This window comes from Oncorhynchus clarkii, chromosome 8, assembly GCF_045791955.1.
Source record: "Oncorhynchus clarkii lewisi isolate Uvic-CL-2024 chromosome 8, UVic_Ocla_1.0, whole genome shotgun sequence".
Lineage (NCBI taxonomy): Eukaryota > Metazoa > Chordata > Actinopteri > Salmoniformes > Salmonidae > Oncorhynchus > Oncorhynchus clarkii.
The window spans coordinates 30047550-30074163 of NC_092154.1; the positions used below are offsets into that span (position 1 = coordinate 30047550).

The window sequence follows — 26614 nt, forward strand, 5'->3', positions numbered from 1 at the left end:
TAATCTTTTCCTTCGTGCTATCTGATGGTCATGTCTAGATGGGATACAGCTTTTGTCAAATTGATGTCAAAAGTATATATTTTGTCTGTGTAATTTAGCTATCCCTAGCCCTTTTCCGAACCTTAACCTTATTCGCTAAAACTGCAACGAAACCCTGTATCCATTTAGACCCTTTCTGACATGAGACAAATGCGGGGTTGACCACTGAGGTATAGGACCAGGTAGACGGGAAAGGTTTTTCGGACACGCCTGGTGCCCTGAATGATGAAAGTATGTCACGAAGCGAGTCGAGACGAACGGATTCGGCTCAGTCGTCCTACTGCCCTTCCCAGCTAGCGAGTTTATGCTTGTGCCAAGAAACTTCAGCGGGAATGTGAAACTTGTCAGCCAAAGTTGGGACTTGGGAGTATTCAGAATAATTGGTTGCATTATTATTATTATTTATTTTTGGTTACTACCAATATTACAAGTTCTTTTTTATCGTGTAGGCTGCTATCCTACTCGAAATAAAATCAAGTGGGATGGAACAAATTGACCACGTTAGCTACAGCCATCGATATGTGCTAGCCTACATCTCACTGAGGTATAATAATAATGGCTAACGCTAGCTAATTGGCATGTCACGGTGACATCCAGATGGTGACCAATACTACAATCGAAAAAAACCCAGCATAAACTAGCTAGCTGAGTAAGGGCTCATCAGGCCGACGGCCGAATCCATTCGTCTCCACATTCTACTCTCAGCTGCGAGACATACATCATCAATTTGGGCACCATGCCACAGGGTTAGTTATAAATATCTTTGAAACGACGTTTCCTTATAGGCTCTCGCTGTGGACTCTTGGTGCTTTCATGACAACTGGGAACTCGGATTAAAACGAGGTCAAATCATTACGTCAGTGATCTTCATGTCGGAAAGTTTACGATTTGATATTTGGTCGTACAAAATATTTTTCCGACTCTGAGCTCGTCTTTTTTCCGAGTCTCCAGTTGCCTTGAATGCTCGGAATTCGGAGATTTCAGAGTTGTCAGTTGTTTTGTCTACCAATGTCGTTTCTCCTTTGCTCAAACCGGCTCTATAGCTCAGTGGCAGAGCACTGGTCTTGTAAACCGGGGGTCGCCAGTTCGATCCTCGCTGGAGCCTAAAATAAAAAAGAATCTCCCTCACACGGTCGCTGAGTTCTTGCAGAAGATAACCAATAAAATTACAATGGCATTTATCTGATGTATTTTGCACTCACTTTGGGTGTCATTTTAGATGGATGTCGTTTTAGACACGTGTGGACTGAATTGCAAGTGTAAGAATGATACTTAGATTTTTATGATGCTCACATTGTTTATACTCAGCCAAGTGTGAAATGTCTTCTCTGTTCAGCTATGATGTTACTATAGGCCAGTCAAAAGTTTATAAACAATGTATCCATTGTTTGAATTGGGTCAATATGCAAGTGTATGGATGAGTATAGCTATCATAATTTTCACATGGTAGTGAAGAAGATTTAGTAAACATTTTAGTTGACTAAAAGCAAGCGAGTGCTTTATTATGGTGCAATAATAACATGTGTGTAGCCCTATGTATGCTATGACATGTATATAAGACGGTAATAACAGGTCACAGAGATAGAAATGATGCAGTTTTGAGTCTTTTGTGAGAGGAGTTCAGAGGAGCTCCAAGGAGACACAAAACTGCACTACTGATAAAAAAAAAGGCCTTTTAAAAGCTTTGTTCCAACTTCCAGCTTAATCAATTGAGAGAAGAGAGTATGACTCATGTGAATGTACTGGGTGCTCAAATATAACCTAGGCTTAACTGATGTGTCATAGATACGTGACATGCACTTGTTGCATTGTAAAAATCTGCTCATGCATTTCCCTCTAATAGAGTGTTAAGAGAGGTGAATTATAATGTTCCATGTCTCTGAACTTCTCATTGAGTTAGACCTCCATATCCTCTCATCCACAGTTAGGCGTGTGGGTGTGCGTGTGTGTGTGTGTGTGTGTGTTTGCGCGCGCGCAGAGGTGTGTGTGGGTATCTTTTCTCTGCCCATACATTGCGTTGAAATCTCATCTGCTCCAATGAAGAGGCAAGGAATTCCTTCTTTGGCTCAAAATAGGAGCATTGTTATGATAGCCAGGCGTAGAAGGGTGTATGTAGAGCTAACTAATCCCACACTTCACTGCCTAAGAACACCTATCCCTCTCGGTTGCAGAGCAGAGCGGGCATCCCTTAGAAATACAATTACACCCTGATGATGGGGTAATTGTGGGAGTCATTTGTGGGAGTCAACTGATATCAAAGTGAGTTCAAAAGTGAATTCAAAATAGCAATTCACTGTGGAGGAGGAAGCAGTGATGCACATGAACATTGTCAATGTGAAGGTTGAATAGTTCTGTACGTTCCTCTGACTATGTTTATATCTCCTTGTTGAATGCATTATGAAGTGCTGTCTCAATGTGTGGTTGTGGGGAGAAGAGAGGCAGGGGCACAGACAGTGGATGACTATGGATCTGTTGGCTAAACATGACGTTTCATGGTCATGATTTATTTCGACAGGATATCAGGAGAGTTCTTGCTGTTTGTGATTCTTCAAGGGAATGAAGTTGATCACTTCTAATGTCTTCGCGCACCAGATTAAGAAAGTCATTGTTCCACAAGAGAGGCTCTCTGTTTCATAATAAAACCTGTAGCCTACCTACGACAAGTCATGATTGGTCATGGAAATAGAATTATCATCCTTGCTTAGGATGAACTCTTTTAATTTGTCAGCCACACACCAGGCAGAACAGTCAATTCAGGTGAAAAAGAAGCGCAGTGTTTTCAGTTCAGATCACTATTAATAAAGGAGAGGAGAGGAGGAATCCTCTCTAGACTATTGAGATGCTCCCGAGTGGCACTGCATCTAAGGCACTGCATCTCAGTGCTAGAGGCATCACTACAGACCTTGGTTCAATTCCAGGCTGTATCACAACCGGCCGTGATTGGGAGTCCCATAGGGCGGCGCAAACCCTAACCAGCGTCGTCCAGGTTAGGGTTTGGCTGGGGTTGGCTGTCATTGTAAACAAGAATTTGTTCTTAACGGACTTGCCGAGTTAAATAAAAGTTCAATTAAAAAATAAATCATAATAATAAAAAAGATACAGCCCATGACTCAGTGATGCATTGAGGTATGTCCAACAGAGGACGCCTCACTAGACTATTGAGATGCAGCCCATGGCTCAGTGATGCATTGAGGTATGTCCAACAGAGGGCGCCTCACTAGACTATTGAGATGCAGCCCATGGCTCAGTGATGCATTGAGGTATGTCCAACAGAGGACGCCTCACTAGACTATTGAGATGCAGCCCATGGCTCAGTGATGCATTGAGGTATGTCCAACAGAGGACGCCTCACTAGACTATTGAGATGCAGCCCATGGCTCAGTGATGCATTGAGGTATGTCCAACAGAGGACGCCTCACTAGACTATTGAGATGCAGCCCATGGCTCAGTGATGCATTGAGGTATGTCCAACAGAGGGCGCCTCACTAGACTATTGAGATGCAGCCCATGGCTCAGTGATGCATTGAGGTATGTCCAACAGAGGACGCCTCACTAGACTATTGAGATGCAGCCCATGGCTCAGTGATGCATTGAGGTATGTCCAACAGAGGACGCCTCACTAGACTATTGAGATGCAGCCCATGACTCAGTGATGCATTGAGGTATGTCCAACAGAGGACGCCTCACTAGACTATTGAGATGCAGCCCATGGCTCAGTGATGCATTGAGGTATGTCCAACAGAGGACGCCTCACTAGACTATTGAGATGCAGCCCATGGCTCAGTGATGCATTGAGGTATGTCCAACAGAGGACGCCTCACTAGACTATTGAGATGCAGCCCATGGCTCAGTGATGCATTGAGGTATGTCCAACAGAGGGCGCCTCACTAGACTATTGAGATGCAGCCCATGACTCAGTGATGCATTGAGGTATGTCCAACAGAGGACACCTCACTAGACTATTGAGATGCAGCCCATGAGTCAGTGATGTATTGAGGTATGTCCAACAGAGGATGCCTATCTAGACTATTGAGATGCAGCCCATGAGTCAGCGATGTATTGAGGTATGTCCAACAGCAGGGGTCACTCTATGTTAGGTTTTGAAGATCCTTCCTTCCTAGTGTCATGCTGAGGGCCTTTGCACTGCCTCACTTACATAGGTTAGTTAAGGCATTGATTCTCAACCGTACCCTGGGGGGTACTTGGCCTATCCACAGGGGGTACTTGAGAAGACTCATTAGACCATAGGCCTACTGCTAAATTGCACATGAGGGGGTACTTCAGGGGTACTTCAAATGTACTTGGTGGTACAGTAACCAAAAAAGGTTGAGAACCACCGAGTTAAGGAATAGGATGAAGCTGCTCCCAGATCTAAGGTCAATTTCTCAATCACACAATTTCAATCAATCAGTAGCCTTGTCCCCAGGCTCAATTGAGTGAGCTGGCTGGTGGATGAGATTAACCAATGAGTTATTACCATATTTATTCATGTTTTATCAATCTTTTACAACCTCCCATAGATTGTAGATTTCCCCTCTCTGAAGAACTGTTTGTGTGTTGATGTATCAATGATACGTTATCGGCCATACCCGACATACAGGCTACTGGGTAGATCAAATGAAATCCAAAATTAACTCAGGCAGTATGTAGGTTATACTTCACCTTGAACTACTACATCTCATTCTCCTCTATGCCAACTTCACACCTGTACATATTGTTCCCAATAACGTCAGTGGTACTCCGCTTTCTTTATTCACAGAGGGGAAAAAAGGAGCAATCATATTTTTGAACTGGTCCTTGGCTCAGTGTAAGGCTGTAAGCACCGGAGGCTGTTCAATGTTGTTATTGTTATGGCTGGCTCACTGCCGTCCCAGTAGTATCACTAGGCTGGCTTCTCTTCTCTAGGCAAGGCTGAGGCTCATCATGTTGCAGGGTATTGTCTTGGCTCGTCTTGTGGTTACGTTAACAGCCGACAGAGAGAGGCGGGGAGAGAGCGGAAGAGATACAGAGAGAAAGAGAGAGACACAGCAGATAACACTAAAGAGAGAGAGACACAGAGAGAGAAAATGTATTAATCCTCCTGGAAAACAGCATCAAAATAAACGTTTCTGGAGTCTGATTCCACAGAGGAATTTGTTGGTCCTTTTTTGGGGGACTTTTTAAAGGAGGATATTGCGGTCCTCTATTGGGATCATCGTGCTGAAAATTGCTCAAACAATGTATTGGAATCACGCCACTGTAGGAAGTAATGCCACTATGTAGGTATGTCAATGTCAACCACAATTGCTTTACCAACTTCTCCAGAACTCATAGAATACATGGAATAGAATACAACTGTATTATCCATTGGTTAGAAAGGACACACGTTGAGAGGCACAGGATCAGCAGCAGTGCAGTGCCCCTGGATGGAGAGCAATTGTGGGGGGTTAAGTGCCTTGCCCAAGAGCACAATGGCAGGAGATGGTACATTGGATCAGAGACCATGTGCAATCATCTACCAACTTTGTCTGTTGGAAATGTGACCACAAGAGAGACCTCACACATACTCAACTACAACATTCTAACAACATGCAGGTTAAAAGGGATGTGAACCATTTTTATTTAAAAAAACAACCCCTGTTTCCTGTCTTTCTGTGTACCTTTGATTGACTGTGTGCGTTGCTATGTTTGTTTGTTAAATGCATGTAAATCATAAATCACTGCTCACAAGAAAGAAAGCATGTGACCGCCTCAGAGGCACACAGATGTTTACAGGTCTCCTGGGGTTACATATTAGCTGGAGTAGATCACTTCTGTATGACAGTCTCCAATGGCGTCAGTTCTAGTAATTGATCCGTATTTGTGTCTAAGTGTGTGTGCATGTGTGGCCTGTGTACTACTCTCATATAGGCGGGCCACAGTGTGTGTTGGGGGTTGGGGATTCTGTTGGGGATATAGGGAGTGTAGTGGTGGAGAACTTAGTCCACTATATGCCGGTCCTGGTCCACTGCGGTGCACTTAACATGCTGAGGAAATCTCATATTCCTGTCAGCCTAGCAGAGTTAACAGGAGCGTAACCACCAAGTCCTGGCTCTGGGCCTGGCCAGCCATGACTAAGACTGCATCCATATACTTTCACGTCATCCATCTGCACAGCTTCCTCTCCGATGCCTCACCTACTGTAACTTCGCTTTTACTAGTAGCCTTTTCTATTCCCCCTTATTCTTCGTCCACCCTTTGCTTCACAAGGATTTATCACGCGTGGTATTGTAAGATTGCATTACAGTGTACAGCAACTGCATAGTGAATTGTGTATTCTGAACTCAAGATCCATAAACGAATGTCTAGTTCTGTTATGAACATCTGTTTTTTGGTGAAATGTGGAAATGATAGAACCATGCCGTGAGATGATGTGCGTGTGGCGCTCATGTTGAGTTGAGCAAATATATGCAGCTCATTGAAAAACACCTCTTTCTTGCATGATTCAAGATTTCAGATAACATTTTTAGTCAGTCCCAAAAATGTCTCCAATCCTTTTTATGCTCTTTCCTTGAGCATTTTCTTTCTCCTTCTCTGTAGACCTGGGTTCAAATACTATTCAAAATCGTTCAAATACGTTGTGCGTTTGTTTTAGCCTGCCTAGAGCACCAGATGGGCAGGGATTACACTTGGGACTATTCTATTGGTCCATTAAACCAGGCAACCTCAGTCAAGCACAGATCAAGTATTTGAAATGATTTCAAAGAGTATTTGAAGCCATGTCTTCTTCTCTGTTCTGTCTTCACATCTGTGGATATTTATCTATTATTCAGAGAACAAACGTGGTCAGCATCTGTCTGGACGCATTCCACAGACAGCTCATCTTTAGTCAACCTAGAACTAGAACTAACTGTAAAACGCTATGTCTTTATAGTTAAACGATTCTACCGGCAGCTCAAATACATACAAATCTTCACATACTGCATTTATGTGTGCAAACTTTCACATACCAATTTTGGGTACAGCCGGAAAGGGACTGGTTCCTCTCTAGGTTTCTTTCTAGGTTTCTATGGTGTTTTTCCTAGCCACTGTGCTTCTTCTGCCTCTGCATTACTTTCTGTTTAGGGTTTTACGTTAGGTATCTGTAATACACTTTGTGACAACTGCTGCCATAGAAAGGGCTTTATAAATTAAAGTTGACTGATTGAATTTAGAAACTTGGAACAATATAACTGTAGCACACACACACACACACACACGCACACACACACACACACACACACACACACACACACACACACACACACACACACACACACACACACACACACACACACACACACACACACACACACACACACACACCATCAACTCCTTATTAACCAGTCCTCCATTTGTGTGAATGAGCAAACCAACACTGGTGTTTCTTCTTTACGCTTTTCCTGCTTTTAATTATACATATTTCAATACAGTATAGACTCAATTGCCACCCTGACCCATGAGCAACCTAATGTTCCGTTCTAGAAGTATCAGTGTTCCTCTGGTGTTCTCGTTTCTTACAGGTGACAGAGAGGCTTGAAAAAATGCTATGCTATGAATTATGGTGAGGACCTATAGGAATGAAGAGAATCTAAAAATGGTTAAAAAAATAAATAATGTATACTTGAGGTACACTAGACAGACAAAAAAGTAGACGTAACAGAAAGTTCAAGACTGTACCTTCCTTTAGAGAAGGAATGATACGCCTATGGATCTGCACTGCCCTGACCTCTGAATCTCCATTATTTAACCCCCCTGTAAGAGTATACGGAGTTACGGACAGACATGATTATGTACAGATTAGAGAACCGAGAACAACCCAGAAAACAGATGAGATTGTTGTCTATGATGCCATCTGTGAGTTATAGAATCAACAATCAATACGGATGTGATGTGCCTTCCTCACCCTATAACAAGTGAAACCACATTTTCATACCTGCACTTGATACTTCCTTGTGTCAATAAGAAAGAGAACGAGGTTACTGTGATTTCTATAGTAATTAATAGGTCATCATGTTTTGGTCTAAGAAGCGTTCGTTCCGTTATTAACTCCGGCTTCTCCAAAATCTGGGTTGGGACTTTGAAAACAAATTGATGCCATCTGGAGAACACAGTCGACGAAGCAAATTGAGTGTGATTCTGTTGATGCACGGTGTTTCACTACGGTAATATAATAACGTAACCAGTCCGAGCACTCTTCATCCATATGTGATTGAATCAGGGTGCAAAGTTCAACTCTGCTTCTCATCATGTCAGTATAGAGTCAATAGTCACGACTAACGTGGCACAGAACTAACGCTTCATTTTGTTTCCGAAGAGGATCATTGAACTACATAATAAAGATGCATTTATGAGCCAATGTTGCTTCGTGTCTTGCAGCTCAAGTTCAGGATTTGGAGGTGGAGAATAGAACTCACCTCAATGGTCTACTCAATCATTCTCCAATCCCCCACTTACTGACAAAATCAACAACGACAGACAAAAGCCTCTTTGATCCTGCCTTTTTGTTTGCAGCCAACAGAACATAGAGGAGCTCGCTCCGAGAATAACCAAGATGTTAAAAAACAAAACATTCTGCCTGTCCTAAAATGTATAACGTTTCAGGCCGTTTGGTCTCCAAGTGAAAGCAGATTGCTCCACACATGCGGAGGCTGGGGTTCAGCCTTGTAAGATCAGTCAGCAGGCCATGCCTGGACGACCCTGGTTAAGGCACAGCAAGTGGAAAAACAAAGACATCGAAACGCAGTCAGCTTCTCTTCTCCTCTGCCTGCCTGAGACCCTGGGAGAGAGAGGGGGCATGCTCCACGGATCAGCTTCTCTTCTCCTCTGCCTGCCTGAGACCCTGGGAGAGAGAGAGGGCATGCTCCACGGATCAGGTTCTCTTCTCCTCTGCCTGCCTGAGACCCTGGGAGAGAGAGGGGGCATGCTCCACGGATCAGCTTCTCTTCTCCTCTGCCTGCCTGAGACCCTGGGAGAGAGAGGGGGCCTGCTCCACGGATCAGCTTCTCTTCTCCTCTGCCTGCCTGAGACCCTGGGAGAGAGAGGGGGCCTGCTCCACGGATCAGGTTCTCTTCTCCTCTGCCTGCCTGAGACCCTGGGAGAGAGAGGGGGCCTGCTCCACGGATCAGGTTCTTGTGAAAACGTTCAATTTGGAAGTGATACTACTGAGTAAAACACAGGGCCGTTAAAAGTTCAGGGCCAAAACATCAGTAAACTTAAGCACCTCTAGAAAGAAAGATTTGCGGCCAACTTTCCCTATGCTTTACTGTGTTTTGAAATCTAGTAGATGAGTTGTGGCTTTGTGTATGATGAGGAAGTCAACTACACAGAGAAACTACGCAGATTTCAAAGACATCTGATAGTATACAGAAGGACAGAACAAGGACAATTATGAGCCAGACAATCAATGCAAACGTCTTTATATTCCTCATTGTATTTGTCACAACGTATTTTCATAGCACAGAAGTACAATAAAATGATAAAACGATACAGACACTTGATGGAGTTGCTGTTGGAGTGGTCATATCATGTGAGGCAGGTCGTTTCCCTTCTGACGTCACCGTGGAGTCAGAGTGTCTCAGTCCGAAGTAGGTTTTAAAGATTCCAGAACCTTTCCCGAAACAATTTCAGGAGTTTTCCAGAAATCCCAGTTGAAGAACTCCAGGTTGGATGATTCCCTCGCAGGTTATGCCCTGCTGATTCCACAAATATTCCAGCCAGGATTTTCTTTACCTGGGTATTTTGGGAAAGTGAATGTTGTGAATTTTGCAACCCTAGTAGTGCACCATGTGGGTTTTAGTAGAGTCATTTCAAAGCTTTAGCAGACTTAAAAAAACGGACAATAAATACTGTACAAGACAATATGGTACACTCTTAGACAAAAGGTTACAAAAGGGTTCTTCAGCTGTCCCCATAGGACAACCCTTTTTGGCTCCAGGTAAAACCCTTTTTTGTTCCAGGTAGAACCATTTTGGGTTCCATGTAGAACCCTCTGTTGAAAAGGTTCTATATGGAACCCAAAACCGTTCAACTTGGAACCAAAAGGATTCTACCTGGAACAAACAAGGGTTATTCTGAGAGTTCTCCTAAGGGGACAGCTGAAGAACCCTTTTAGGTTCTAGATAGCACCTTTTTTCTATGAGTATAGTTATACTAGTTTAAGAAATCACAAAATATCAACCATGCTTTTAAACAGAAACTCACATGATAATATACTTTACAAATGGACAATGCAGCATTTCTGGCAAGTTACCCTTTCACAATTATAACATTATAACATATAAACATTTGATTTTCATACATGCCATCGTTTGTATATATATATATATATATATATACCTTAAATAAAGTGCCTTCCTTTAAAAAAACAACAACATGTGATTTCAAAATGTAATGCATGTTTGCACACATAAAAAAAAAAACTGAATTCCTGAAAGAGGTTTGGAGCATAAATGTTAAGACTTCAAGCCAACAGTTCCCACTCCTATGAAGTCTTTGCAAAAACAATGCAACATATCGCAATGGAATAGAACAGCTATTCAACTTTAATTACATTGACAGAAAAAATGGCTTGCCAAAAACCGCACAAAGAGCATCATTTCATAACTTTATCTGAATTAATACTGTATTTATCCGCTCTTCATCCATTTACACTGTAGATCCAACTTTTTCGTTTCCGTAACAGGTACCATTCTCATCTTTAATGTGCGCTCTGAAGTACAGTCCGAAGTGCACTCTGAAGTGCACTCTGAAGTAGTGGTTCCCAATGCTGCTCCACTGTTGAGGTACATATGGGCTATAATCTCTAACAATATGAGTCCCCCTGAGAAAACTGTAGAAACATCCATGATTGAAGGTTCTCAAACTGTCATTGTTGAAACAGAGGACGAGAAGTTCAGTCCAGACCAGAAGACTGTCTCCACCTCCAAGCTTCAGAGGATGAGAAGTTCAGTCCAGACCAGAAGACTGTCTCCACCTCCAAGCTTCTAAGAAGTTGTTCTGTTGGCATGTTATCAAGAATGAGCATGAGGTGCTGGGTGTGGTTGTTCGTGCTTGTAAACTTCTTTCTTTAGACCAAATTCTCTCCTCAGCTTTAGATTATATTTTTTAAGAATAACCTTTCAGCAAATTCATGTTTGTTCAATCATATATCCCCCTCCAGTACCTATTTAACTTCATCTTCTCATAGCAGCATAGTTATGACTATATTCATGTGTTGGGCATGACACATTCCACAATCCCCTTTTCAAAACAAGACTTACTACAGTATCAAACATCTCACACAGCAAAATCAAATCAGGAAGTACATTTGGGATGTTTATGTTGCTTTTGTCAGTCACACAGAGCCACAACACCTACAACAAGCCACCAACAGGCTAGACGACAATGTCATGGACAGACAGCGAGAGAGAGAGACAGAGAGCTTGGTACCATGCTGGATGCGAAACACGTCGGCAAGCATTGACAGGACTGCGTCTTTTTAGTTGTTGTTCAGTTCAATGAAGTTCAGTTCTGTTCTGTTGGGTCTGGTCACAGGGTGTTTAATGTGCCAAATCCTAACTTGAAATCAACTTGCACCTCAACCTTGCAACCGCCATACCTCCTTATATGCAAAACAGTCCTACAAGCGCTCCCTTCTCAAGTTAGGATTGGGCCCCACTGTACGGGTGAATTCTGGTTAGTGTAGTTTTGGCTGCTGTGTGTGTTCTCAGTATTCCCGGGCCTCCTCCAGCTCGTTCATGAACACGTCATGGTGGGGGTTCTCCGGGCAGACTAGGCCGTTGTTGGGCGGCCGTACCGCGTGGAAGCGGCTCCAGTCCCCTTTACACAGGATCCAGGGAAGCACGTCCACCTTGAAGTGGAGCTCCGGGGAGAAATCCGTGCTGATCAGGTTGGGCGTTCCTGCACCCTTACCCCGTGTGATCAGACAGCCACGGTCGTCGTAGCAACAGTGCTGGGCGCCGAGCGTAGCGACATCGCTGGAGAGGGCCGAGCGGATGCAAGTCCTTGCAGAGGGTTTGTAGATGTCCAGGCGTTCTTTAGGGCCACTGGCGTCATGCCAACGGAAGGTCCGGTCGTGTCCCTCGTCGAAAGCGCTGACCACGGTGTAGGCGGCGGCCGAGGGGTAGGCACAGGGGCAGCTGGGTAGTTCTGAAAGGACCTGGTTGAGGTATCTCTGGAGGAAGTCGCTCTTACAGTTCAGCCACTTCTCACATGTGTCCACATCTAGAGGGAGAGGAGAGAGAGACCATGTTAGATGTAATTTGATTAGTAGGTGCATTCTAACTGCCCATGTTTGCTAGTTTGACTAACCTATTTGCTTAACCATTTTCTAAGTGTACATTGATTCGACATACCTGTGCCAAACGGTTCAGTGCCGTTCTCCATCGCGAAGGGGAAAGGTTCAGCCACTGTGTTGACAGCGTCTGCAGAGACAGGAACGGTACCATTTAGTTAGATCACGTCTCTAGCTCACATTCACAGATGATTCAGCTAATCGACTAGTCGACCAACTAACTTAAATTAGCTGGATTGGGTGTGTAAGTGCTGGGCTGGAGCAAAAGCCTGTACATCCTGTGGCTCAGGACTAGGAGTTGGTGACCGGAATCTAGAATAAACGTTGTGTGTGAAGTTCACCTGGACAAGGCTCCATGTCACATTTGGTGGCCTCTGTCAGGGTGCAGCTGTAACCACAGGACCGTGTCCTCTTCCTCTCTCCATGACCACAGGTGACTGAGCACAGAGACCAGGCACTCCACTCCTCCGTCCCCTCCTCTGTACGGGGGGAAGACAAGACAGCAAAACTGAAAAACTCATTAATGATAAGGATTTGGATTTACATAGTGGTTTCCATGTTGTGGGGTAACTGTAACTCATTAGCCCGGGAACAGACTAATACTTGTCTTTGTTTCACCTTTGGTTTATCTAGCAAAACTTCTGTCTGGTCACAGTAAGCTAGTATCTCACGCCTTCCATAACGGATGTGTAGGAACCACAACTACACACCCCTAGAATCCCCCTAATGCTCACTCTCTAATCAGAGAGAGTTGAATTCCTCTCCCAGCTGTAGGGTTCCCTAACTAGGTTCCGTAACTGTGTAGAACTCCCATTAAAAGCATTTGGTTTGTTCACCACATACATTTAACAAGCTATCACGGAAAAGGAAAACAACAACTTGAAAGGATTGATTAGGAGTGGGCACGAAGGAAACTCTGCATAGTAAATAATGCTGCTGGGAAAGAATGCTAGATTAGGTTTAGATGCCTTTCCTGAACCGAAGTATAAGTCGGAACATACTGTAGACTCTTACACAGGAGTAGCGTTTCCCTCTCAAAGACCCCTTAATTAGCAGTTTTTCTAAAATAATATTATCTGCAAAAAAAATCTATGGACTAAATGTTAATATTTGCTATTATAGCTAAGCCATAACAAGCCCTGTATATAAGTTTTCTATCTCAGGCAACAGTATAATTTTCCTCGGGTCTAACCTTCTCCCAGCCCCATAGTCCTGTAATGTAGACTCTGCCAAATTAGAGACAAGTCTCCGCAATGAGGCTGAAGTTCTCCATCTGCTTCTGAGAGGTTTGAGTCTGGTGTTAATGATACCGAAAACATGTCCGCCCTCGATTACAGACAAGATGAGGTGGGCGCAGAAATGGCAGCTTTGTTGGTGGTGCAGCTTGGGCCTTTGTGGCGCTGCCAGCTCACCATGTGGCCAGAACACAGGAATAGACTCTTCTCAGTACAGGAGCGTTTTAATTACAGAAGGGAAGCCCCAACGTTACATTACGCTAGTCTGGCATACATACTTTATATTCACTAGAATCTTATTTTATATATGACCACTTAATAGACATGGTCGCCTTGTTCCTAACCAACATACACCTCATTTAGCAACGTTCAAGCCAGATGCACATGCGCATACACATCCTATACTCAGTGAAATTGTTCAACTGACTATGTTATCGGAATGTACTGTGTTTTGGTTCATTGAGGTTTGAGGTTAAGAGCAATTGCCAGAGTTAACAGTCCGTCTCTTTTGTCTGAAATCAATCCCTTTGTCTGATCTGAAGGGTAGAGGCAAAGGGCACACTGGCTAAAATGAGTGACTTAGAATTAAACAGGGAGCTCCTCTGCCTGTGCACTATCAACGTAAACATTCATCAAACTACGAAGTTGTAACCCCTCTCTGCCTATCCTCCTAGGCTGGATTCTCCCATCCCACTGTCTTTTCCATTCCTTTATAGTTTCCACATCCATACTCTTCCCTTCTCTTTTCATTGGCTCTGCTCTGCGGGGCTGAATAAAGCTATCTGCCTGTGCAACCAGAAGGCATGCTGCTCTTTTCCCACCATGCAGAAGGAGAAAACAGACTGAGGAGAATTAAGAGAAACAAAAAACAATAGAGGAGTAAATGTTCTGCACAGCCCTGAAAGCCCCCGAATTCTTGAACTGTCTCAAAAGGCCTTGCCGCCTAGGGCCCAGGGCAGAGGGCTGAGCCAGGGTCTGGGGGCCTGGGGTCCCGGAGGGGGGATGAAAGACCCAGCCGAATGGCCCCTGTCATCCCCTCTTCCCAATCTGCCCTCTAATTGTTCACAAGCAGTGAGCTGTTTTGTCTGTCAGGGGGAACAGGCTCACGCTGCCATTAGCGAGTGCATCGGGCCCATCTTCAAAAGACAGCAGGCCTCCACAGTGAGCTGCGAGCTGGGACCCAGTGTCCACTTCAAAGGCTTGGGCTCCACAATGGGCCTGACGGTCGAGTGCTCGCAGAGTGGAGAGCTCTCTTGCTCGCATGCTCAGTCAATACTTCGGTCTCTCTATCTCTCTCAATTCTGTGTTCTATCTGTCTATATTGTACCACTTTTCTACATTAACTTCCTATAAATCTCTTTGTTTCTCTTTCTCTCCCACCATTTCAAAACATCCTCAACTTTTGGATGCCATTTTATCAACTAGTCTCAGACAGGCATGCCAAAGACCAGTGGATCAAAGATGAAAGTTTTTCCAATTAGAACGATTTTTGGAAAGACTTGGGTCCAGAACCGTTGCATGGAAGCCAAAATGATTGCCTAGATTATCAGTTGCTACTGGCATGTAGAGAAATGTTGACTCTACTGTACTCAAAGTGATCCCAAGTTAGGTGTTAACTAAGATGGCTGGTGTGACATCTAGACAGACACTGTGCCACTTAGGAGTTTACACAGGCACCCCAATTCTGTTCTTTTCCCCAATTATTGGCAAAAGATCTGATCTGATTGGTCAAAAAAAACTATTATTGGCAAAAGATCAGAATTTGGCTGCCTGTGTAAACTCAGTCTTAGCGAAGACAAGAAGCCTCACCATAGTAGCTATGAGTGGCGTCCCAACCCTCGTTCCAGCGACTGTCCCAGTCTCCCCCCACTCCACTTGGGAGGGGCTCCTCACTACCATACTCCAACAGGTAATCGTCCTCCTCCTCCTCTTCAGTCTCCTCCAGCCCTGAGCGGCCAGTTCCATCCTCACTGGAGTCAGCATCTGTGTAGCCCCAGAACAGGGGCCAGAACAGCTTCTTACCGCCCAGCCAGTCTACAGTGGAAGGGGAGGAAGGAGGGATCCAGTCCTTGTCCGTTACCAGATCCATCTCCACTTCTATGTTAGGGTCATCCACCACCTCAATGGTCACCTGGGACAGGTTGAGAGGAAAGAGGGTGTTAGTAAATGTTATTACAAAATGTGCAAGCTTGGTATCAAAGGTCTGCGCATGCTAAACTGGCAACCTCTACACACTCTGGTGTATTCGTGCACACAAAGTCTGTACAAAGACCTACTTTTATGTATAAAAAAATAAAAAAACAAAATAAAAAAAAGACAAGCTCTTTAAATTATATAAAGCGGGTGTATTCGAAAGCCACAATGAAACCAAGATATGACTGAGCAGACTCCTCGGAAATAATCCCAACCTCCAGAAGTACCAGGGAAACTGACCTGCCTAATTTATAGCTCTGGCTTGGCCAGGCAGAAACGAGATATGCATTGAGCACTCAATCAGATGATCCTACTTCCTGAGCATTTGTTAGGATTTTAACTCCTCATTAGACTGGTAGGTGACTCCTCATTAGACTGGTAGGTGACTCCTCATTAGACTGGTAGGTGACTCCTCATTAGACTGGTGGGGACTCCTCAGACTGGTAGGTGACTCCTCGTTAGACTGGTAGATGACTACTCATTAGACTGGTAGGTGACTACTCATTAGACTGGTAGGTGACTCCTCATTAGACTGGTAGGTGACTCCTCATTAGACTGGTGGGTGACTACTCATTAGACTGGTAGGTGACTCCTCATTAGACTGGTGGGTGACTCCTCAGACTGGTAGGCGACAACTCGTTAGACTGGTAGGTGACTACTCATTAGACTGGTAGGTGACTCCTCGTTAGACTGGTAGGTGACTACTCGTTAGACTGGTAGGTGACTCCTCATTAGACTGGTAGGTGACTACTCGTTAGACTGGTAGGTGACTACTCGTTAGACTGGTAGGTGACTACTCGTTAGACTGGTAGGTGACTACTCGTTAGACTGGTAGGTGACTCCTCATTAGACTGGTGGGTGACTCCTCATTAGACTGGTGGGTGACTCCTCATTAGACTGGTAGGTGACTCCTCATTAGACTGGTAGGTGACTCCTCATTAGACTGGTAGGTGACTCCTCATTAGACTGGTGGGTGACTCCTCATTAGACTGGTGGGTGACTCCTCATTAGACTGGTAGGTGACTCCTCATTAGACTGGTAGGTGACTCCTCATTAGACTGGTAGGTGACTCCTCATTAGACTGGTGGGTGACTACTCATTAGACTGGTAGGTGACTCCTCATTAGACTGGTGGGTGACTACTCATTAGACTGGTGGGTGACTACTCATTAGACTGGTAGGTGACTCCTCATTAGACTGGTGGGTGACTCCTCATTAGACTGGTGGGTGACTACTCATTAGACTGGTACGTGACTACTCATTAGACTGGTGGGGACTCCTCAGACTGGTAGGTGACTCCTCGTTAGACTGGTAGATGACTACTCATTAGACTGGTAGGTGACTACTCATTAGATTAGTAGGTGACTCCTCATTAGACTGGTAGGTGACTACTCGTTAGACTGGTAGGTGACTACTCGTTAGACTGGTAGGTGACTACTCATTAGACTGGTAGGTGACTCCTCATTAGACTGGTAGGTGACTCCTCATTAGACTGGTAGGTGACTCCTCATTAGACTGGTAGGTGACTCCTCATTAGACTGGTGGGTGACTACTCATTAGACTGGTAGGTGACTCCTCATTAGACTGGTGGGTGACTCCTCAGACTGGTAGGCGACTACTCGTTAGACTGGTAGGTGACTCCTCATTAGACTGGTAGGTGACTCCTCATTAGACTGGTAGGTGACTCCTCATTAGACTGGTAGGTGACTACTCGTTAGACTGGTAGGTGACTACTCGTTAGACTGGTAGGTGACTACTCGTTAGACTGGTAGGTGACTACTCGTTAGACTGGTAGGTGACTACTCATTAGACTGGTAGGTGACTTCTCATTAGACTGGTAGGTGACTCCTCATTAGACTGGTAGGTGACTCCTCATTAGACTGTTGGTGACTCCTCATTAGACTGGTAGGTGACTCCTCATTACACTGGTAGGTGACTCCTCATTACACTGGTAGGTGACTCCTCATTAGACTGGTGGGTGACTCCTCATTAGACTGGTGGGTGACTCCTCATTAGACTGGTAGGTGACTCCTCATTAGACTGGTAGGTGACTCCTCATTAGACTGGTAGGTGACTCCTCATTAGACTGGTAGGTGACTCCTCATTAGACTGGTGGGTGACTCCTCATTAGACTGGTAGGTGACTCCTCATTAGACTGGTAGGTGACTCCTCATTAGACTGGTAGGTGACTCCTCATTAGACTGGTGGGTGACTACTCATTAGACTGGTGGGTGACTCCTCATTAGACTGGTAGGTGACTCCTCATTAGACTGGTAGGTGACTACTCACTAGACTGGTAGGTGACTCCTCATTAGACTGGTGGGTGACTACTCATTAGACTGGTAGGTGACTACTTACTAGACTGATGGGTGACTACTGTAAGACTCATCCTGTATGTTAAAGCTCCAATTGGCAGCCTAGTTCTCTATATAGTGCACTACTTTTGAGCCCCAGGGAATAGGGTGGTATTTGGGCCACAGTCTACATAGTAGAGAATGTCAGGACCAGGCAACTGGGGGGCTATAGTGAGGGACTTCCATCCCCAGTAGAGGGCAGAGCCAGCATGAGGTCATTACATGCAGCTCCAGCGAACCACATCCTGGAATCAACCAGAAGATGTAACCAATTACTGTGAGATTAAGATGAGTTGAACGGAAGGGAATGCTGAAGACATTGAGGCTAATCGCTTGAGAAATCACAGGAAATGGGAGGAATGAAGCAGGTAGATTTATGTGATGTGGAGCTGAGTTGTCCTTCTTCTGAAATGTTATGAAATATCCCACTCATCATGCCACAGAGAAAATCAACACAATAGAAATGAATGAAGGTAACAGATCTCTATACTGCCTAACCAAGTGGGCACTCTGCCACACATTGGTATAGGATGAGTTTCCCGCCCTACAATGCAAAGAGATCTCTGTAAAGAAATCTCTGAGAGTGAGAATTTTTTTCAAATATCCAATCAATAATCATCACCACTCACCTGGATGTTGGGGTTCTGAGAGCTGATGTCTGCATTGGCGAGCTCGGGGAAGTTCTTGAGGTCCAGAACGAAGGGTTTCATCTCCTCCTCCGGCTCAGGCTGGGGCAGAACCCCCACGGAGCGATGCTGAGAGTGAGACCACCTCCTCTTGTGGCGGTGCTCCGTGTCAGGGGGGAGGAGGCTCTGGACCTGGTTCTGCTGCTCCAGAGCCTCCGGTCCACGATGGACCCCACTGGCGGGCGACTGAGCACGAGCCTAAGTAAAAAGATAGGAGACCTCAATTAAGCATCATGATGAAACACAGTGGACTGGACCATTCTAAAGACTTGGATGAAATGAATAACACACAGTAAGTACATTTGCTACTGGCTGGTTTAAAGCCACATAGGTTAAACTTGCTAGTTTAATTTAGCAGGTTGTTATATGAAAGCTTAAAAACATTGGGGATTTCATTGTCAACCCCCTATAACATTTCCACCATGTTACTATCATGTTTCCACTGTCCATGCTGTTAGACCGTTCTGAAAACCATGAGGGCAACAAACCAACCAACCAACAAACCAACCAACCAACCAACCAACCAACAAACCAACCTACCAACCAACCCATCCTAGTCCATCTATTTCTCTTTTTTCCCACAGCAGCCAAAGCCCTGGCATACAGGCCTTTGACAAAGAGGAGACTGTGCCAGATTCTCTAGTTTTAATGAGAGAGCCTCGGAGTCGTGGGACCCCTGGGACCCCTGGGACGGTGGGCAGGCTGGCCTTGTGTGTCTCAACCTGCCGTGCCGCCACACAGCTACCCGCTATACACAGACACAACTTGTAGGGGTCCTCCTCAGTCAGATTCCAACCATCAGACACCTGTCAATGTCTTTTTCTAAATTGAAGCTCATCAGAGAGTAGGATGAAGTTCTCCCCTAATTCTGAGCTAAGATCAGTTTGACGTTTCTCCACTCTTACAGTTAAAGTTCGAATTTAGGGAGGGTGAGCTGATCTAAGGGTAACTTCCACTACTCTAAGCTTTTAATTCAGCCAGCATCTATAAATAAATAGCCCAAACATCTGACGGGGCCTCAGTGTCTGGAGCCGTGCCAGTTTGCGGTCGAAAATGTGGTGCCATTTAAAACAATGAGGGGGAAAAAAAATCTGGAGCCGTGACAAAACGGTTGAGCAATTGTGGTTATGGGGCCGAAAACAGACCATACTTTTTCAGTGGCTGCAATTGTCCCATAAAAAAAAGTCCATCAGATCAGATCCAACCATGAGAACACATGGCCACCATTTAGAGGTAACCCCTGTCAAACAGCATGAGGACGGGAGAGGAAGATGGGGAGAGAGAAAGGGGAATGAGAAAGAGTAAACAGAGGATTCTGAAGAAGAGAGAGAGGCAGAGGGGGATCAGAAAGGCTTCCCCTGGGGTCTAGGCAGGTCCCTCTGAGGCTTAGCATTAAAAGATATTCAATGCATGGTTTCTACCACTTGTATCATGGTCTGACTAGAGAAGTATTGTCAGAAGTTAGATCTAGTTAAAGGAGCTCATATGAGATACTCCTGACACACAAAGATATACACCGACAAGACTTTAAGATTGGAATCATGAAGGGCCACATATTTTCACACCTTCCTCATCTTGTCTTTTTTACACATCTGGATTCTGTATTCAGTCTCCTCCTCCTCTCTCTCTCTCCTCTCTCTCTCTCTGCAGAGGGACTCCCCTGATGATCAAAGGCCTATTGGTTGATGGTATGCGGTCTGTCTTTACGAGCCACTATGGATGTGCAGCAGTGGGAGCCCTGGCCTTTCCGACACACAACAAAGGAATTACCATTAAATTCCTCTTCCGTCATGAAACAAAGCTTAGTGTCCTTTGTAGGGGGTGGCTGGGGGGACACTGGAGCCATTTAGGCCGGCCGGCCTAGTAGTCGGTGGTGACACACATTCAGCGGGGACAGAAGAGGAAAGGAGGGGAGGTGGATGTACAGTACTGTATGGATGATGAAGCAGAGGAGAGGCAGGCGGGCAGGCAGGCAGGCAGGCAGGCGGGTGGGCGGGCGGGTGGTGTGGCAGGCAGGCCTGATTTATGTGTCCACAGATATCAAAGGCCTCTGCACTTGGCCATTTTCTAACCATTACAGAAGAACAATAAACTATGGGGTCCTTTGATCGCCTCTTTGAAAATGTGGAAAACAAAAAAGAAAAAACAAGTGCAAGCGCTTGAAAGAGGGAGAGAGGAAAGGAGGGGAGGGGGGTGAAACCGAACAGATAAATAAAGCAAACAGGTCTCAATATTTGGGAATGAGGCCATGCACACTTCACACCCCTCCTCTGCCCCCCATGATGAGGGGGAAACCAAAAACAGGAAATTCCACATTAACTCAGTAAAGAGCCAACATAAACAATCAACCAGCCTGACCTCTGACCTTATTCCAGTGCGAGAGAGAGAGCTGCTGAGGGTTCCTTTTAACCCACTTGGTTATGTAAGCCCTTGTTATTGTGCCTCTCATTCCTCTACTGTACAAACCAGCCCCTCCTCTATCCACTTACACTGGCATCTAACAGGTCACCAAGAAAGGTGACATAGGGTCATACTCGCTGGTGCCCAAAACGCGCATTCAGCACCACCAGTCACACTCTTCCTCTCTGTCTCTCACTCCCTCCCTCTCAGTTCCTCTCTCCCTAGCTGTTTGACTTCCAACTGACATGAATCATCCATCAGTTATAGGCCATGGGCATCGGGACATCAATAGGGCACCCACTGGAGGAGAGCCAGGGGAGAGAAAGTACAAAGGAACGACTTCATAACACAGATCTGGAATCTGTCTGTTTGCACCTTTCTTTCATTCGTACATCTGATTCTGTTCACGGTGACCTTCAAGCCCTCTATACACACACGTCCATGAGCGGCACAAATACCCCTATTGGATCCGGTTACAGATGTGAGCTAGGTATGTGTTCAAAGGGAATACAGCCTTTGAATGTATTGTAGCTGCTGTGTAATGCTATGCTGCTTAGCTCAGGCTGACCTTCTCTGGATGCTCAGATACCTTACTATACATGGAGAAACACAGAACAACACTTTGCCCCAAGGCCCTAGAGCTTCATTGAAACAAGTTTCCTTTGGTTCATGAACAGGGAATGGGCAATGACAGTCTGCTATGAGTGCACAGCATTGTAAGTCAGTCTGTGATGCTGGTGATTATGGTTTGCTATCAAGTAAACATTTGAATGATGTGAATGATAATGCAGAATGTTTTTGGCAGGAGAGCAGTAGTTATTTTCTGGAAACTAATTAAGTTATCACAATTAATTTGACTTAAATAAATAATTGGCATAATGGCATCAAAATAACTCATACTGTAATTTGCACGTAGACATGTGTGTAATATATTCAAATATTGTAGTCATTAAATTTACATTTACATATGCGCAATTAATTTAAATACAATTTGCATCACATTTCACTCGTTACATTTGGAACGCATTGCACGGAATTGGACAAATCTTTGTAGATGAAAATAATCAAGAAAATAAATGTGCCTACCTCCAAAGACACGCCGTTATGCAGTTTGTTGTGCTGTTTGGTGGGAAAGCCCATCACCAATCCAACGAAAAGTACTAAAAAGATCATCAATATTGTCAGACATCTCCCTCCGACTTGAATCATTTTCTCCATTGAAGTGACAACTAACAAGTAATTTGAAGTCCCCAATCTATCCCTAACTTGTATATTCTTTACGTAGCGAGAGAAACGTTGTTTTCTGTCCTCATCCGAGCTTCTCTTTTCCAGAACTTGTTTCCTTACGAGCAGGTCACCTATTCGACCAGCAGCAACAGCTTTAGAGTCTTCCTCTTGATAGAGATGCGCGCTGATGTCCGATGGCATCCGACGCACAATCCATATCCCTCTGCCGCACTTCGACGCAACTCTGACCACTCAGACTCTCAAAGCGACTGATTTCTCCTTTCACTGTCTGCCTGCCTGCCTGCCTATATGTTGCGTCTAGGTCAATGTCTAGGTTCTTCAAGCCTCCCCATTTAACCAGACCAACTTGGGCTATAAGTACAAAAGACACACACAACCACGCACTCTCTCAGTGCGCACCGGTGAACGGTTTATTCAACTAGGTTAAAATAGTTGGGTACACTTCCTTATGGATGGGTGAGTGTTTTCTTCCAATACATTGACATCTGGAGTTGAGAATAGCCTGTTTGCGTTATCTCTGACGCGTTAATCCATTATCCAATTGAAGTCAGTCGATTATCTACAACGCAGGTTTGTCCAAATCAATCAGTGTCTGAGTCGCACTGGTTCGGATACGCACGTCTTCACACCTTCTACACTGTTGAAGAGAGGGGTGATGCTTAAGAGGGGGTGTCTCGCGGATCTAGTTATCCAAATAGAGAGGGAGAGAGCCCTTTGGAGATGTGACCGGGACACAGAAACGACTGATAATTGGCACGCGCATAATGGAAGAGGAGATAAGTGACTTTGTAGACTGGATTAAATGGATTACCGGGGAGCCAACACCTTCATTAGGCACATTAGGTGTCACACGTCAAGAAAACATTCCCCCTGAGCAAAGGCGCTGATCATAGGTCTACTTTCACACTACCCTTCATGTAAAAATATGGTGCGTCAATGCAAACTTCACGGCAAGAGGCGTCACTCTCCAGTAACAGATACAGTTTTACATGCCGATATTGGCCCCAGTTATTCACCTATTTAACTATATGAATATATTTCAGAGGTCGGCTTGTGTGTCCACTCTCTCCCTACCGCTCTTTGCTGCGTGTGCACTTTTATATAAACAGGATAAACCATATGCTTTCTTTAAGATAGAAAGTTGGAAGTCATTTAATGCTATTCATTGTGTAAAGTCTTCCCGATAGATTATGTTACACATTGTATGCAGATAGACCTTTGTAGAAGACAAATCTAACCAAGAGCTTGACACAAACAAAAATGGATTTAATCTCAGCACTGTTTCCAACAGCAGTCAACACAAACCATAGCTTCAAGAACCCCATCAAGTGGTTTCTCTCCAAACATTGAACTTGCCAAGAGTAAAAGCCTACTGATAACATACAGGTGTATATGCATTTACAGAGTAGGTCAGATCACATCTCTCTTTCCATTGCAAGTTAAACGATGTAATGTTACATCAAAGGGCTTTTGAATCTTTTAATTAAAAAAACATTTACTTTGAGTTAGATAATGATTCATCACATATGTTTATAGTGTTATTGAAATCTAAACAGCCTTCCTGAGATAAATGGTCATGTTACTGGATGTCAGCAATCACATCATGCCTCAATAGAAAGGAGATGGGAACAGGATACAGAGGGTCATCCCAAATAGCACCCTATTCCCTAGATAGTGCGCCATTTTGACAAGGGCTCTGGTCAAGAGTAGTGCACTATACGGAATATGGTGCCATTTGGAATGAAGACAGACTACATGGGCCCACCCAGATTTAACTAAACACAACAGAAAAGTAGCAAGTTTAAAATGTTACGTCTGGACAAATTATAGACACTTTAAAATCTCAGCCATAGTGTAATAAGGAGTTTGTAGTAGTGGAATGATCACAGTGCTAACCGCAGCTCTCTTCCACATATTTCTACTTCCAATACAAATAAAAATTATGTACACTCACACACACTACAAACTGGATATTTGACTAAAGACAATATTATACTTGAACTGACCCATAAATTGCGCCAAGGAAAGTCAAACATAACATTTAAACAAAACAAACTCAAATTAAAACACAAATCAGCCAATTCTGGAATGCCATATTAGAGAAGAATCATTGTGAGAGACCGCTGGCGGGAAAAGATGCTTTGTTTAAACCAAGCGTCAGATAGCCAGCCGTAAAGCCTGTCATTTCAGTGAGGCTACATCATCTGTATGTTACCAATGCCTGTCAGTAGTACTAGCACTGAAGATGTGGTCCGTCTGTCATTAAGACATACTCCATCAAAAGTCTTCCTAAAAGGTTTATTTTGCTGTCCCTGTAGAACCGTTTTGCTTCCAGGCAGAACTATTTCACCCAACAAAGAACCCTCAAAAGAACCTTTTGGTTAAAGGTTCTGGAACCCCCCCCCCAAAAAAGGGTTCTACCTGGAACCAAAAAAAGGATTATACAGAAATAACCAAAGAACCCTTTAGGTGTCTTCATTTAGAGCTGCCACAGAGACATTATATTAGAAACATCTTCCGCAAAATAGAGCAGATTGAAAAAAAATAGGACATTTGTAATAAATAAAGGCGTAACACTTCCTGTATGTCTATGTCGTGCATTATATATAGCTCATAAGGCACTATAAATGCACTTATAATGCACTGTGAAGAAGGTATCAATAGGAAGTTTTACCAAATAAGGACATATCTGTACATCAGAGAAGCATGGCTACTATGCATCATCTTCATACATACAGATAAACAGGTGGGTCATATTATGACCAGCGTGTCATAGTTTACGAAGACATCAACGCTGGTTATTAAGATAAGCACTTAGAAGATATACAGTTAGAGACTCAAACCACGTGGTTCTTCGGTAACGGTCAGTTTCCCGGACACAGGTTAAGCCAAGAATCTCCATTCAAATCGTTTTTCAGTCCAGGACTAGCCTAAAAATCGGTGTCCATGATACCAACCCCAAGAGAAACACTTCACACGACATGGCTCTTATCAAGCTTATAGAAATATTAAAGACTCTTCAGCGATAGACATGTTAAATACGCTAGAGCGTATAGACATGCTTAAGACATTTGGGCTTAAGTCATTCGAGTGCAGGCATAAACACTAAATATTAAAGGCTGAAGAATGATAGAAAAAAAAGCTGTAATATATATATATGAAATATTCACAACATGGCAGCTCTTCAAAAGGGTTCTTACCCTATTCTTCTAAACTGGTGAAATATGTAGCTTACACACAGAGAGAGAGAGCGAGAGAGGATTAGCTCTGATAATAGGTCCAAGACATTGAGATTTTACCTGTTCATTTACTGTGTAAACAGCAGATAATGTCAACATTGGTCAGGGAAAGAACCCCCGTGACAATATTAAAGCCTAACACACCGATCAGAGTGGAAAGTTCAATAATAAGCTACACTTGACGGTGTACCTCATTTGATATGAAGCCTATATGTTGCCCTATTAGTCATGAATGCTATATATTATTTATTTACTTCTTTCTTGCATTATAACTTCTGCTGTTATCCTAGAAATATAATCCCTAGAACAAAATGTAGATCGCGGTTCTAGGGATTCCATTTCTCTGATTCGTTAACTCCATTGGTACAACCAAACAAACTGTATATTTTAATGGCAATAGAAATCCATGTCTTGTTCTACTCTTCCTCCCCATCTTGTTATTATTGCACTAGAAGCCCCCATAATGCAGTTGGAACACAGAAATAAGATTCAACATTTAGGTCCAACACAAAAAAATGAATTCACAATAAGTTAAGATACATTAAGACAACGATAGGGGCTTACACACTTCGAAACGAACACACACGATAGGACCTTGGTGACTTTTTTTTTTTATCCCTACCCCACTGCAGTGTAGGTCAAGAGATACTCAAATCCCCTAAGTTCCACTTCTACATTTTCATTCTTTAGTCAGGGACTGATTTAGAGCCGGTGCACCAGGTAAGTGCAAAAACAAACAACGGTGCAAGTATGCCTGGTGTAGCTGGTTCAGTTAGTTATATGACAAGGAGGCTTGACGTGGCTGGGCTCCAGGAGCAGACTCTCCGCAGAGGACCATGGATCCAGGGACGAGGGGAAATCATGATGTCTGGAGTACTTCAGCTGCAACACATCCCCAACCTCACTGATGGCCTCCAATGCCTGGGGGG

The 26614-nt window shown here is 44.1% G+C and overlaps 2 protein-coding genes and 1 non-coding gene across 3 annotated transcripts in view; 1 reads left to right on the plus strand and 2 right to left on the minus strand.

The window, feature by feature from the left end:
- Nucleotides 1–1072: 1072 nt before the first annotated feature.
- Nucleotides 1073–1144, plus strand: trnat-ugu (transfer RNA threonine (anticodon UGU)). The gene has a single exon. It is a non-coding gene; the product is annotated as a tRNA-Thr (tRNA).
- A 9259-nt stretch (nt 1145–10403) lies between these two features.
- Nucleotides 10404–22722, minus strand: LOC139415631 (isthmin-2-like). The gene is made up of 6 exons (XM_071163745.1): nt 22285–22722; nt 18742–18996; nt 15376–15697; nt 12673–12810; nt 12393–12461; nt 10404–12261 (listed from the first exon to the last, which is right to left on the minus strand). Exons 1-6 carry the CDS (start codon nt 22624–22626, stop codon nt 11744–11746), a joined length of 1644 nt encoding a protein of 547 aa, XP_071019846.1. The 5' UTR covers nt 22627–22722; the 3' UTR covers nt 10404–11743.
- A 969-nt stretch (nt 22723–23691) lies between these two features.
- Nucleotides 23692–26614, minus strand: part of LOC139415256 (serine palmitoyltransferase 2-like) — a 29403-nt gene continuing 26480 nt past the window's right edge. Inside the window, exon 12 of the mRNA XM_071163220.1 lies at nt 23692–26606. Within this exon, the coding sequence (XP_071019321.1) occupies nt 26454–26606 (153 nt within the window). The 3' untranslated portion in view covers nt 23692–26453. The remainder of the gene's footprint in view (nt 26607–26614) is intronic.

Coding starts and splice junctions, on each gene's coding strand:
- LOC139415631 (XM_071163745.1), bottom strand. CDS start 22,626: ATGCCATCGGACATCAGCGCGCATCTCTATCAAGAGGAAGACTCTAAA. Junction 15,698..18,741: donor CTCAGAACCCCAACATCCAG/GTGAGTGGTGAT, acceptor AACCTGTCCCAG/GTGACCATTGAGGTGGTGGA. Junction 12,811..15,375: donor CGCCACTCATAGCTACTATG/GTGAGGCTTCTT, acceptor CCCCCCGTACAG/AGGAGGGGACGGAGGAGTGG.